Here is a 16,294-nt window from a genome sequence, read left to right on the forward strand (position 1 = left end):
CAGAGAGATCTAATAGATATACAGTTAGGAGAGATATTTGGACAATCGTGTTTCATTCAGTTACGGGTATTATAGGATCCCCGTGACAGGAGTAGAAAATTGGGGGCTCGTCCGGGATCTGAAACGGGACATGCATATTTAAAAAAGTATTGTTTGGGGCTTTATAAATTATTTTTACAAATTACCAGAAGTAGCAACGTTGTTCACTAGAAAATTAATTAATAATAAGTGCGTCATATCTAAACATGGATAAGAATTTGCTGGATAGGCCTACGCTCAGTGTAGTGGAGATTAAGCGAGCACGTAAGGCCGAGTTAGTTGAAATCGCGGGTGAGCGAGAAATTTATTTAACATCAGCTAAAACCTTAGGTGATATAAGGACAATTATTATCCAGGAAGTTTTTGGTGATAGACCTGTTATGGAAGACAGTGAGATTGTTCCAGAGATAGAGATAAATGAGTTAAGTGTGGAACAACAATTAGCTTTTAAAAAGCTTGAGTACGAAAGAGAAGAACGTGCATTAGATAGAGAGAGAGAGAGAGAGAGAAAGAGAAGAAAGGGATAGAGAAGATAGAGCTAGAGATAGAGAAGATAGAGATAGAGATAGGGAAGATAGAAAGAGGGATAGAGAGAGAGAGAGAGAGAGAGAGAGAGAGAGAGAGAGAGAGAGAGAGAGAGAGAGAGAGAGAGAGAGAGAGAGAGAGAGAAGATAGGGATAGAGAGAAAGAAGAGAGGGATAGAGAATTCCAGTTAGAAAAATTAAAAGTGGAACATGAGTTAAAGTTGAATACTGAAGAAGTCAGACGAGAAGTAGGAAATGGGTTTAACATGTCGGAGGCTTATAGATCAGTGTCTGTATTTGATGACCAGGAGGTAGATATGTTCTTCCAACTTTTTGAACGGGCCGCTAAGCAGCTAAATTGGCCGCAGTCTAAGTGGACATTGTTAGCCGTGTCTAAGTTTAAGGGGAAGGCTAGTGTAGCTTATAATTCAATGAGTGATGAGCGAGCAAGTCAGTACGACCTAGTTAAGGCGGCAGTGTTGAGGGCGTATGAATTACGACCTGAGGATTATCGTTTACGGTATAGCGAGTTGAGAAAAAACGCAGGGTCAGTCTTATAGTGAGTTTGTGGCTAAGAAGGCAGGGATGTTTGATAAATGGGTGGTGTCTCATCAGGTAGAGTCATATACCGAGTTACGGGAGTTGTTGATCTTACAGGACATTAAAAATGGATTACCAGTTAGCTTACGTATTCATTTAGAGGATCGTGATGTCAAAAAGATAGAGGAGGCAGGCATAGTGGCAGATGATTACGTGTTAATACACAAAGCTCAGGCAGTACAGGGTAGCTCTTTACAACAGGGTGATAAGAAGAAATTTCAGCCAGGTTTTCCCCGGGAAAGTAACTATCGGGGAGAGTCTTCTAGTTGGTCAGCTAGTCAGGCAAGGAATGTACCTGGTGGGCAAAGTAAGGATAAACCTGCATTATCAGCCAATGCACGAACTTTTCGTCCACATTGCAGTTACTGTAAAAAGGATAACCATCTTGTCGGGGACTATTTTAAAAGGAAACGCGATAATGCGCAAGTGGTCGGTTTATTGAGGTCAGCTCCGCTAGCGAGAGAGTTAATGGTTAATCCTATGGCAGAGAAAGTAAACCCGTATGTGTCCACTGGTATAGTTTGTGATGTGAAACAAGAATTGAGTCCTAAGGCAATATCAATCTATCGAGATACCGGGTGTAGTCAGTCGCTGATCACGTCGGAGTGTTTAGCTGGTATTGAGAATTCAGATACAGGACGTAGTTTGGCCTTAACCTCGGTTACTGGAGAAAAAATGGTTGTCCGGTTACATAACGTTTTCTTGTGTTCGAAGTTTGTGACGGGACCAGTCATTATGGGTGTTGTAAAGGACTTGCCTGTTGAAAACATAGGAGTTTTGTTGGGTAATTATTTGACTAGTCAGTGTTGTCAGCCGTAATGTGACCAATTGTTAATTGAAGACAGCCCTTTACCAATAAAAGAGTGTGAGGTTGATGAGATTAGATATCCTGCGTGTGTAAAGACTAGGGCTATGGCCAGTAGGTTAGCACGAGACCCAGAGGATATTTGTGATTTGTCTGATACGTGTGTGAGCCATGAAATTGGAGTGGATGAGGTTATCAGTAAATTGGTAGATAAGTCAACTGACGAACTAAATGTGGTGGAACCTGTTGACCTCCCGCAGAGGGTAAATGAACCAGTTGTGTTTGATAGAGGGGCCTTACCTTGTAATAGACAAGAATTAATTCTAGAGCAGGGGGCTGATCCAAATTTGTTGGCAGCTCATACTACCTTGTTAACTGAGGGTGAGATGGAGGATCAGATGTCAAGTTATGATATGGACAAGGGAGTATTAATGAATAAGAGAGTTAGAGATAGGAAGGCTAGGAAGCAACTGAGCCATGCTCAGAGCAAAATAAAATCAGTGTTTGATAGTAAACCAGGGAATTTAAACCAGGGGATAAGGTGCTGCTGTACCTTCCCATTAAACGGGGTTCATTGCAGAACAGGTATTTCGGGCCCTATGTTGTGCACAAACGGGTTAATGAGACAGGGTATGTGATAAACACTCCTGATAGGGTTAGGAAAAGTAGGTATTGTCACATCAATTTGCTAAAAGGTTATTTTGACAGACTGCCGATAGTTCCAGTGCTACCTGTCCAAATTGAGAGTCACTCAATTTCCTGTGATGACGTCAAGACTGCAGAGGTTAAGTTGGCCAACGGCCAGATTCTAGCAGACTTGAGCCCCCAGCGAGCAAAGTTGACTACATTGATACAAGACAATGTTTCCATTTGTCAGGACCTTCCAACGGTTACCAACACCTTAATCCAGGATGTACGCTTGGAACCCAACGCTACACCGATTCGACAGCATGCCTATCGGAGAAAACCTGGAAAACGTGCTACACTGAAAAAGAAGGAAACGAAGTTCCAGTGGTCAAAAGAATGCGAGAAGTCATTCAACCGTCTCAAGCAGATGCGCTCCTCGTCTCCCGTGATGGCAGCGCCAGACTACCGAATGCCTTTCAAGCTAGTTGTGGATGCCAGTGACGTGGGAGCTGGAGCTGTGCTGTTCCAGGAAGACGAAAATGGACTGGACCATCCTGTAAGTTTCTTCTCCAAAAAGTTTGACAAACACCAGGTGAACTATTCCACTATAGAGAAGGAAGCTTTGGCCATGGTACAAGCTCTGAAGCATTTTCAGATCTACGTGAAATCGGCAGTGCATCAACTGGTGGTCTTTACTGATCATAATCCGCTTACCTTCATTCACAGAATGAAAGCCACCAAGCAGAGAGTTTTGAGGTGGAGTCTTCTTCTGCAGGAATACCCAATTACCATTGAACATATCAAGGACACATCCAATGTAATCGCTGATGCCCTGTCCCGAAGTTGAACGTTATGATAATGTGTTGACATTCTTGATTTCTGTTTTGTTTTTATATATATTATTTGTATACCAGGGACTCAGAGACTCAGTCTGATTACTGGTAGTCACCTTATTATTACATGTGTTATAAATGCCCGGATGCGTCGGTTAACGCACCTTTTGTTTTAATGTAGTATATTTCCCTATTCCTAGAGTAGAGGAAATATCCTTTTTGAGGTGGGGGGGGGGGGGGGGGGGGGGTGACGGGGGTGAACATGCTCTTAATTTTGTTTTCGCCTGTGGCGATATTAATTGTTTTAGAGGGCCGTGTGCAGTTCCAAATTGCACTTAAGCCCAGGTTGCCAGTAGGTACGTAATACCTCCGCGAGTGCGGTTTTTACAACCGTGATTTGTGGCGAAATGGCGACAGCCAGTCTGGCGATCTAAGAAAATATACCGACTCTGGGAGAGGTGGAAATATCAGATGATAGGTGAGGTACCGCGTTGTGCCCCCAGGCGATATTCGCTGTCTCTGAGAGTTTTGAATAAATAGCTAGGATTTTAGAGATATCAGGGAGAAACATAGGAAGGCTTCCAGGGATCGCTGTCCGTCCGGACTGGTAAATAATTTTATTTCTGCTCTGTGTATAACCTTGATGTGATTGATGTGACTTTAAATATTTTAATACTGTATTATACCAATATTATTTAGACGGTGCTGCCAGTCATCTGACGCAGTATACTGTAGGCTCACCGTTCTGATATATATATATAAAGCTTAGCCATTCATCCTAGAGGACCTAGGTAAACTGTAGGTTATTGTCTTTATTGTGATAGGTACCAGTATTAATTCTGTGTTACAAGGTTATTGAACGAGTAGTAAGGGTTAATTAAAAATTAACCAGTTAGGAATAGAGTTGTAATTCCTTTATTAATTAAGTTCCCCTGGAAGCGTTTCTCAATTATCACACGTTATTGAACGAGTAGTAAGGGTTAATTGAAAATTAACCAGTTAGGAATAGAGTTGTAATTCCTTTATTAATTAAGTTCTCCTGGAAGCGTTTCTCAATTATCACACGTGTGGGTGTTGTGTCACGGTGAAGTGATTAGCATATTGTGTAAACTAGACACCTAGAGATGAACTAATTAAGTGATCAGTTCTGGGTTGTTATTATTTGTTGTTGTTAATTAACTACTGCGGCAGTACATTGTCAGCGTAGGTTAATACAGATTCCAAAGTGTATTGTGTTTTTGTTGTGTTTTCTAGTGAATTAAACGTGCTATAATAATATATACTTTATATATAGATCTTATCTCTGATCATACCTAGACGAGCCAGCGGGTATAACCGCCCGTTACAGAAAGATCTAATAGATATACAGTTAGGAGAGATATTTGGACAATCGTGTTTCATTCAGTTACGGGTATTATAGGATCCCCGTGACACCGGGCAAAAAATTTATGTCGATTGATACGCTGTAGGTAGGAATTTTAGCCACATATATTACTATTGTCGTCTATGGGATTTGATTTGGTAGTATACACCCTAAGAGAGATTATTCAGTGAAATACCCATTGCGTTATTTTTGCCTCTCAGTATATAATGAAAGTGATCATCGACTTCAGTATTGGCGATGAGGTTCGTTAAACGTTTCTAATACATATCTGTCCGTCGCCCGTCCCTTGTTCCTCTGTAAATTTTTCCTTTGAAGTTCATCTCCTACGAGAGTTTTCACTTAATTGTTCTGAAATTTGGTGAAATTATCCTCCTGGGTATTCTTTACAAAACTAATAGAGAAATATTTCGGAAATTGTTATTAAATAAAATAAAAAATAGTACTTTAATACTGATAGATATATATTTAGGAAATTTTGATAAAAAAATATATATTTAAGAAAAAAAAAAATTAACTCGTAAGATAAATGGTATCTAACGGCCATTCATGTAGTATTCTCTATTTATAAATACCAGTGGCGGTATTCGTGGACTGAAAGCGACGTGACAATATATATATATATATATATATATATATATATATATATATATATATATATATATATATACAGTAGAATCTCATTGGCTCGAACACTGTCGGTGCATCAAAGTCTGTTCGACCCATCGGGTAGTTCGAACCATGCATTCGGCCGTTGTCGGGTGCTTCTGTAACACAAAAACCAATCGGAATACTTCGCATATTTCCGTAAAACTGGCTTGGGCGAAATGGTCCGATTGACTCATGAGTAACGAAGTCGCCTTCAAATGTCGGATGAGATACATATTTGTAACTATTATTTATCACCGTTGAATAAACAAATAACAAACACACTGGTAGTCTGTATTTATAAATATTTATTAATTTAAAAAATCGTTCTTTATTATGCTGTTGTAGAATCTTTTGCGACATATTGACAACGTTGAGAAAATAATGAAAGTGCACGAAGCACAGGCGGAGGCCCTTTACCTTTTATTGTTGCAATCACTACATTACATTGATCTCTCCTGTATTTCAAGTTAAAAACAAAATATGCCGACGCTCATGCATAGAGTAGCGATTAAAATGATTAAAGTAAACCGGCGAGGCCGAACTAGGCTTACCAATTGATTGGTGTTTCATGCAAGGTTCATTCAGCTCACGATTATCGTAGTACTATTATCTGTACTAGAAAGATAATTACCGATAGGTGCTAAATAAACAACATGAGAAGCCGGCATATGATCTAGGATTAATTCGTTCCACTTCCGAATTTATATTAACTTACTTTGTGACTGACGTGAAAGGGTCAATGAAAAATTCGTAAATAAATATAAATTATTTTTTGTATTTCTTCGGATAGATTTAGTCGTTCGAGCTATATATGTTTAATTTTACAGTTCGGACTAATAAACTGGTTCGAGAGAAAGCTTCTGTTCGACCCTAGGGGTATTCGACCAATCAGCACCAAAATAAAAGGGTTTAATAGAGAAAAAAATCGGGACATTGTTCTTGGTTCGAGAATACCGGTAGGTTCGACCGTTGCGTGTTCGAGCCAATGAGATTCTACTGTATATATATATAATTAAATTTCCTTTGCGTCGATACACTTTACGGCAATCTGATTGGTCCAGAGGTGCTTACTTTTTTTCGTTCATATGTCGATGAACTGAAAAAAATTAAGCCACGCCTACTACACCCCACCCCCACTGACTCGCACTACTTTTGTGCAACAAGCCGGATTATTCAGATATTTTGAAGAAAATACACGTGATGGCTACAAAAGCAATAAAAAAAATATATACGATAAATTGATGGAAAATACTATAGCAGAGTAGACATGTAAATCAATACGCAATGATTTAACAAAAAAACAACAACAACAACAAAAAAACAAACAAAAAACAAACCCCTCTTCGCTAACCATGACATGAGACTCCGTCGGTTGCCAAAGAAATCATGAAGGAAACTTCACGGTAAGTTGTAAGCGATGTTCTACAGCTGTTGGCGAAAATTAAACTGTTCCACCAACAGCATAAACGTTAGACACGTTACCTTCATTCACTTTTATAAAATATAAACTAAACACGAATAGGACAATTCCTTCCAATATAACGACCGGCCTCGGTGGCGTCGTGGTTAGGCCATCGGTCTACAGGCTGGTAGGTACTGGGTTCGGATTCCATGGGATTTTTAATCCAGATACCGACTCCAAACCCTGAGTGAGTGCTCCGCAAGGCTCAATGGGTAGGTGTAAACCACTTGCACCGACCAGTGATCCATAACTGGTTCAACAAATGCCATGGTTTGTGCTATCCTGCCTGTGGGAAAGTGCAAATAAAAGATCCCTTGCTGCTAATCGGAAAGAGTAGCCCATGTAGTGGCGACAGCGGGTTTCCTCTCAAAATATGTGTGGTCCTTAACCATATGTCTGACACCATATAACCGTAAATAAAATGTGTTGAGTGCGTCGTTAAATAAAACATTTCTTTCTTTCTTTCTTTCTTTTCCAATATAACGAAATGATCCGAAAAATTGCACAGCAGCTAGATGAAATGACATCGCTTATCAAAATTACCACAGGCACTTGACACAGATTAGTATACATGAATAAAATTCAAAATGTGTTGTATATCGGTAAATTTGATATATTTCCCCAATATTTTGCTATACTCTCTTCATACATGACAAATTTATTGCCACTGAACGTGTATTGACATATGCCAAAAATTTCAATCACTACTATATAAAAGATACAAGATCATGTATGAAGAGAGTATAAGCAAAATATTGGGGAAATATATCAAGTTTACCAATATACAACAAATGAATTTTATTCATGTATGTCTATAGGCATACTATTACTAATCTGTGTCAAGTGCCTGTGAAAATTACGTCATTTACCAAATGACGTTATTTACAAAAATCACCTGATTCAAATAATAGTAAATGAATGTTTGCATTCTTACGCGACATACGTATCAATGAAGTGTACACAAACAATACCACAGGCGTATTTAAAGCTAAACAAAATAAATTCAGTTATGTATTGTTAAAGTATGCATATAAATTTAATTTTAAGATTTGACGGCAATTATTTTTTTGTTTATGTAAGTATGAACCCAAAAAACGATGTGCACACTTTTATATGTCCCTCTACGCGGAGTCATACAGTGTGCACATAGCTTTTTCGGTTCATACTTGCGTGAACCCAAAAATAATTGCGGTCAATTCTTAAATAAATAAATAAATGAATAATAAATATATATAGAATAACTGATTACTGTCTTAAGATATCAGCTTTATCCTGCGAAGGTTAGATTGGCGAATGCAGCGAGGCTCTTCCGAGCTGCATTCGCATTCAACCTGAGCAGGATAAAGCTGATATCTTAAGACAGTAACAAACAATTTCTTTTATCCTGCAATCCGACAATAATATTCGGAAAATCATTATTTATTCCAGTTTTGTGTACGCAAATAGAGTATTGCCAACATAGCAAGGCTTTTTCCGTATGACGCCATACAAGATGCATGACGTCATTATTTGTAAGACACTAGCTACATTGTGTCACATTAAAAAAAGCGTTTCTAAACTCTAATTCATCAATAAATATACAAGTTTTGTATTGTTGTCGCAAAACTGAAAGTTATTTGTATTTATTGTACTTCAACACAAATGATTTAAAGAGTATGTTTACTAAAAACTACTCTGAAATACTCGAGTCGAGTCACGTGACCTATATTTTTTGGTCAGTGACCGAAAATATAGAGATTTATCTAGTCAACATATCTTTCCAATGTATACAGTGATTGCTGGATAAATATATATATATATATAGAATTCGTCACAAGTATTTTTGAATATGGAAAATATCAACCGAGTCTATGTTAATACCGATTAACTAGACGAGGTTGATATTTTACATATTAAAAAACACGAGTAGCGAATTCTATTTATCCTATAACACTTCTAAAATAATATTTCAATTAAATTTTTAGTAAATCACAGTACTAACGTCGCCGCCATCGGTAATATGACGTAATCACGATTAGCACAAATTAGTTTGACGTCACGCATTTTAACTAAATCTTTGAAAACGTTACACTCAGATACAAAGGTCTTATTGGCTTGTAAGCAAATGACCCATCCACAGCAACACATTATTTAGAGACCTTGCAAATTTGCATACCATTATTAACCGGGTTAAATTATCACATGGGTTTATGACATGGATAGCATGGGTAGGTTATAGGATATATCGATATATCTATCTATCTATCTATCTATCTATCAGTATATATGATGTAATATCTTACATTTTCAGTGCAATCAAAGTATGTGATATTTTTCAGATCACATAGGCCTACTTTAAGAATTTGATAACTTTGCAAATTAGATGTAAATTAATCGAAGTCACGGCACTAGGTTTATTGACATTCCATAGTTGATGTATGCATTCATAGTCATTAAATAAAAACATTTCAATAGCAATTTTACACTGAAAGCTGTCCAGCGTTCAGAAAACAAAAAACTTTAAGCACTTGTTTATTCTGAAAGGACATCCAAAATGACCTCATTCGAGTTTGACGTCTTTTTTATTCAAATAGACACCGCGCCACATATTCTTACGTCATTTGAATATCTAGTAATGGCGGACTGCAATTAAAGTTGCGTGTACAGTTTGCAAAAACACGTTGTATTAAGCTTGAGATTATATATGATAAAGAGATTATTACTCTCGTGTTTCGGTATTGTCAATATCATATATTAAGAATAAAAATAATGTATTATACTCGCCAGAGGGTAAACACGAGGGTAATAATCTATTTGTCATATAATCTCAAGCTTAATACAATGGTATTGACGATACCGAAAACACACTCTGGTAATAACCTATATATAGAGAGGATTCGTCACGAGTGTTTTTCAATATGGAAAATATCAACCGAGTCTACGTTAATTGGTATTTGTCGAAGCTCTGCTAGACGAGGTTGATATCTTATATATTAAAAAATACGAGTAGCGAATTCTATTTATCCTATAACACTTCGAAAATAATATTAATTAAATTTTTAATAAAGCACAGTACTAAAGTCGTCACCATCGGTAATATGACGTCATCACGATTAGCACAAATTTGTTTGACGTCACGCATTTTAACTAAATCTTTGAAAAGGTTACTCTCAGGTACACAGGTCCTGTTGACTTGTAAGCAAATGACTCATTCATAGCAACACATTACCTAGATACCTTGCAAATCTGCATACCATTATTAACCAGTATTTGCTAATTTTATGCATGAACAATTGGTTTTGATTGGTCATTTTAAATATGTGAAACTTTTGTCTTGTTGAACATACCACTAAATATGATGATTATATTCCTATTGTACGTAACTTAAATAGTTTGTTTGAAAAGCACCAATTCTATTTTGTAAAATACATACAAGTACAGGTACAACAATGTCATACACAATGATACAAGGTAATCTTGAATATGGAAAGATTTTGTTCAATGCATACATCCTCATGATCAATAACAAAATATTCATATCAGTCTGTATCAACCACACATTATATATTTTTCAAAAAGAAACTAATTTGGTATTAATTAAGCCTATAAAAGCTTTATTGAACGTTTAACACGTTATTTATATATCATTTGTTTCAAAATATGTCACTGGTGAATATCATTTGTTAAAAGTATTTGCCATCGTATTATAAACATATGAAGTTGCGTCTGGATGTTTAAATGTTTTTAAAGTGTTTACCCATGTTTGTATAAATAAGACTCACTTTGCACCAGCTAACTCTGCTGTAAACCTGAAAATATGATCCCAGTTGAAGTTTATCTTTTCTCCGTCCATCCAGCGCCGAATAATATCAAGGTTGGACGGTGCAAGGTCAGCCATGACAATGTCCGAGAATCGTTCTGGCGTAGTGATCATCCCACTGAGAGACGGACCGCAACCAAAGTCAAGGAGTCGATGTCCTGTCAGTCTTTCTGGAAGCAGAGACACCAATATATGTATGCGTATAGCATTAAACGCATGGGGCGGATGGGGCGGATGGGGCGGAATGTTATTCAGTGGTAGAGTGCTAGCCTGAAGTGTGACTTGTGGTAAATCGGCAAGACGTTATTTGAAAGTTTATACATAAGTGGTTATGAAGAGTTTTTCTTTCTTTTTAAAACATATAAAATCAATTTCTTTATAAAGAAGATGATACTACGTTACTTTAACACATGCCGCAAATCATGTTGATTATTTAAAAGTAGTTAAGCGACTTAATGTTATAATTTCTAATTTCTCAGGAATAAACTTAACCAAGCATTTTTCATTTCACATATTAATAAACTCATTGTTAGAACAGAATATATTTTTCACACGCTTCTGGGTTTAATATATCAACTTTAATATATAACAGCCAGTGGTATATGCGATGTAATCCTTCAATATGTATTACAAATTACTGACGACCAAGAGAAGAACCCTGTAAAATACCAGCTGAAACAGTTTTTGTATCTTAAAATGTTTTGAGCGTTTATATGCGATAAATGATGATAACATTCTACATTGCTGCCAAACAGATTACGACTAATATTGTGGCTAAAATGATGGAAATACATGGTGAAAACATTTCAGGGTAGTTCATTCTGCCGGAATATCTCTATTGTTTTTGCCCGAATTTAAGAATTTTTCACAGCACAAGGTGGACAGTTGTCCCCCTGACTCCCCGTCACGTATATTTATGGGAACAAACACGTCTTGCTAGGTCTGAAAACACAGGTCAGTCTCTTTAATAAACTTTAGAACCAGGACCCAAAATGTTACCAAGTTTGATATGTTATATATTAAAAAAATATTGTAATATATAACAGGCTATACTTTTAAAAGAATTGTATATCTTGGTTATCTGGTCCAAAACGAACCTGGAAATAGAAGAGTAATGTTTAAAGTAAAATTACATCTTTTAAACATTTAACAAGTAACTGTTTTAGTAAAATCACCTGAATCATATGTACCATATTATATCAGAGGAAATTATTTACATACGTAAATGCAGGCATATTAAAATAAGCCGCGGTAGCTGTCGAATTTCATTGACTATGGAACATTTGAATTGGTTACGTTTTGCATCTTAAATACAGTACAGATTAAATAACTTTGTTAACGTTATGAAAATACTTATGGTTCCTTGCTTGAAATATTGTTCTGTGCACATCTCTGAGCTGATTCAGAGGTCCTTTTATTAAGGAAGCTGTATAAAGGTTTTTAGCATATACACTGGAATCCATCTTGTGCAGAAATACTGTTATCGTCTTTTATATGTTAATGGACGATTCGTATTATCATGTTACACAATCTAATTAAAATTAGCTCCACTATTACATGTGGATCTAACACCAGCCAGTTGGAGCTCATGTCCACCAATCAAAACCTTACTTGCAGAATCCTGCCAGTGATTTAAAAATAATTTGAAAACATTCCGAATTATCCTGAGGGTATACGACATGTTTCGTGTGAATTACGTATGCCTTAAAACATGTTTTATTTTATAAAATAAATAATTTGTAATGTATAGTGAAATTCGCTATCTTTAAGAATGTTTAGGTTTTGTTCAAAAAGAGGTGCTCTAATGTGCCTATGGATTGCTGCACTGAGACCAACACAAGTCGATTTAGAGTAAAGTTCGTCCTGGGTGTTTCAGACTTCTGAATAAAACAGGCAAAGCCTCTCGTTCAGAGTAGTCGCATCAAGAGTTTCAAAATCAGTGAAAAATCCACGAACTTCAAAATTAAAAAAATATAACATAAGGTGTGCAGGCAACGAGGCACCTGTACATAATTTTTGACATCCAATAGCCGATAATTTATAAATCAATGTGCTCTAGTGGTGTCATCAAACTTTTTGTTGTACGTTGTTATTAATAATAATAATAATAATGCAAATGTATAATACTGACCATCGTTGAGGAAGATGTATGCATTGGATATTGTAAATATGTTCTGATCGTCAAGATATCCCCAGAAGTCCTTGAGAAAAATCTCGGGTGAAAACTTGTCACAGTAGTCGGTTCCATGTAGCAGCGCCATTGTCTTCTAGTCCAACCTGCGGAAAACAAGATAAATAAACTGTATGGTGAGACCGAGATGCGCAGAACGTTTTGTAACGCAATAACAGCAAGAGCGGACTACTCTGATTGGTGCAAGCGCTTGAACCTTAATGAGATATAAGCACGAAAATAAGTTGAAATGATTGGTGCTACATATAAGCGTAGGAAGATGACAACGTACCCCCTCCCGACCGCTCCCTGCTTCCGACGATACTGAGTGATAAAATGTGTGTCTTTATTTGTGCGTTTTCTCGTTCCAACCAGTGCACCACAACTGATCAAAGGCATTGCTATATGCTTTCCTGCCTGTGGGAATGTGCATACAAAGGATCCCTTGTTGCATTAGAATAAACGCGGACTACATGTCAGAATTACCAAATGTTTGACATTCAATAACCGATGATTAATTAATATACTCTAGTGGTGTCGTTAAACTAAACAAACAAGTATTGATTGACAATATGCTTTAAAGGAGGGGACAATTAAGGCATTTGGCCTGGTATGCATATTCAACGATATATAATGCACATTATTGCTTAATATCAACAAGTATAATCGTATAGTTAATTAATAAAATGTTTAAATGTGACGGCCATTATATATAACGGGCGCAGCCATTTTGTACCCAGTGCATACGCCCTCTGGCGAGCTGGTGGTTACGTAATACCTAACGTGTCACGTCAGGAATTAGTCTTCGAACTGAATAAACAAAACATACCTGATTTTTGCTGATGCATCGCAGTGTTCTGTAATAATAGCCATCCCAGTAAGCCAGCAACAATTATATATTATTTTTCAGTACAAAATAAACCACCATTGTTAAAGTGTTGAAATAACTGTATTATGTTTTGTACATAAATTAACCCATGTACTGAAAACACAATCGGAGTGTTTTCTTGAGTAATTGGTCTTTTCTTTCCGTGGTCTGTACCTGTGGTTCCTGATTGGCAGGTGTATATTTAGACGGTCCCCAGACACACTAAAAAGGACGTGCCTCTTTTATTAAGATCACAGAATATTGTATGATAACCGCACGGATACCTCTCAAATCGTAATGGACATTATCAGCCATCCTGCTTTATTACTGTAAGTAATTCTGTAAATCCATTGATTAAGTAGACTTTTCCATCTAAAATCACAAAACTGACCAATTACATCGTCCCAAAGAAAAGAAAAGTATCACTTCAGTATCGTGAGTGGTCGTTTTAGCTAATAATATGCATTTTTTCTTTGGATTTTTAAAAAATAAAAATACTATAACTCCATTTCCTATTGATGCAAATTGAAATATATTTAGTTAAATAGTTTATTACGCTATCAAGTCATTTATGTTGTTTTACAAGCGCCTTGTCGTAAATTGGAGCGTTTGTTTGCACCGTGCATAAGAGATGGACGGAGCTGACGCCACTTCGCCCCAAGCTATACTACCGGACGTCACAAAAACGAAACAAAATAGCTGTCCCCAGTTACCAGGAATAATCATGCATGGGCGTACATAGGGGGGGGGGGGGGGGGGGGGGGGTTCGATGGGTTCGACCGAACACCACCCCCCCCCCCCCCCCCCCCCGAAATCGCTTTTTTTTATAATTTAATATATCTGACATTATTATATTTACTCAACATAGAAATATATGCCCAATATCTCTGCAATCTATTTTGGAACCCCCCTTTTCAAAACTCAACATAGAAATATATGCCCAATATCTCTGCAATCTATTTAGGAACCCCCCTTTTCAAAATCCTATGTACGCCCATGTCATGTGTTTTTATTAACTCTGCAATTACGCGTTTTTCATTTGTTAAAGTGTCAGTATGTGTTGGTGGTCCGGGTATGCATCTTTCCAACACATAAGGCTCTTGTTTGAGTTGACCCTACCTCTAAATGATTAATGTGTTTTTGAACTTTTCACCATCCAGTAAGCACACCCAAACATGACACTGGCCGTGCTACGAGTTATCTACTCTTGAATATAACAACCATAGAATAGAAATATGCTTAGAAAGCACAATGCTCATGAGTGTCATGCATACGTTTTCAGACGACAGTTTAATTTGCTTTATAAAGTAGAAGCAGACATGATTTAGTCGTCTTTGATAATGGTTCAATGTCATTTAACGCTCATTGAGGTAACGCAAGCCATTGGAATGCTTCAAGAAGACATGTCACAGACTATAGTTGCTTACCAATACAACGTTCATCGGTGTAATTTCTAAAGCCGTTGCAAGGTTTCAACAGACTATCCTTTTCATGGGTGAGCTTGTTCGGGTCGTCCACAGGTAGCAACCCTTCATCAAGGCCCATAGCTGGGATCACCTACACAAAGTCTCCGAAATGATTTAGCAAGAGTTCACAATAATCAAAAATCCACTCAGGCAGTTAGGATCAGACTTCATGCTGGTGGTCTGAAACTCCAGAAGACCACTACAACGCATCCCGCTACAGCAGCATCATCGACAGGTGTGAATCTAGTGGGCAAGGCAGCATGTCAACTGGTGAGATCAAGTTCTCTTTACGAACAAATCAAGATTCTGTCTCGACTTTAAGGATGGATGACGAAGAGTGTGAAGCGAGGTTAGGCAATGCTTCACACATTAAACCAGTCCAACACGATCGTTATAGTAAGGGCAGCCTTATGGTTTGTGTAGAAATTCAGATTGGACAAATAACTGATCTTATCATACTTAGGAAAGGTACTATGGTGAGGTATAGGGGTGAACTCATTACATCTATTGTCATCCCTCTAGCCCAACAGCAAGGAACTGATTTCATTTGCATGGACCATAACATCGCCTGAACCGCTCAGACTAGGATAGTCAGTGCTCCTCCTCAGGGAAACAATATCACTTACGGGGACCGGCCTGCGCCTTGCCCTGATTTGAATGCCATAGAACATATCTGGCCTTGTAACCCACGTGGCGATCATACAGCGGTCAAAGCATACAGCGGTGTCATAACAATTATAACAAACGGCGGTGTCATAACAATTATAGCATACAGAAGTCGCCGTAGTCTAGTGGTAAAACACTCGCCTGATGGATCTGGGATCAATCTCCGTCGGTGGAGACATTGGGAGTATTTTTCTTCCCAGCCAATGCACCACGACTGGTATAACAAAGGCCGTGGTATGTACTATCCTGTCTGTGGGATGGTGCATATAAAAGAGCCTTTGCTACTAATGGAAAAATATAGCTGATTTTTTCTTTAAGACCATATGCCAAAATTACCAAAATGTTTGACATCCAATAGCTGATTATTCTAAATCAACAACGAGTGATGAACAAAGTGTATCAG

At 37.5% G+C, this 16,294-nt stretch overlaps 1 protein-coding gene across 2 annotated transcripts in view; it reads right to left on the reverse strand.

Moving 5' to 3' along the window:
• LOC121378383 (phenylethanolamine N-methyltransferase-like) overlaps positions 1-16,294 on the reverse strand; it is a 64,062-nt gene that overhangs the window by 6,498 nt on the left and 41,270 nt on the right. The window contains exons 1-3 of one of the 2 annotated variants that reach the window (XM_041506524.1): positions 15,187-16,042; positions 12,853-12,998; positions 10,684-10,891 (exon numbers count right to left, since the gene is read on the reverse strand). In XM_041506524.1, the coding sequence (XP_041362458.1) occupies positions 10,684-10,891; positions 12,853-12,982 (338 nt within the window). In that variant the 5' untranslated portion in view covers positions 12,983-12,998; positions 15,187-16,042. Of the gene's footprint in view, positions 1-10,683; positions 10,892-12,852; positions 12,999-15,186; positions 16,043-16,294 lie in introns of those variants that run through there. The other variant, XM_041506523.1, reaches the window with a different exon arrangement.

Source organism: Gigantopelta aegis, chromosome 8, assembly GCF_016097555.1.
Source record: "Gigantopelta aegis isolate Gae_Host chromosome 8, Gae_host_genome, whole genome shotgun sequence".
In the NCBI taxonomy this organism is placed as follows: Eukaryota; Metazoa; Mollusca; class Gastropoda; order Neomphalida; family Peltospiridae; genus Gigantopelta; species Gigantopelta aegis.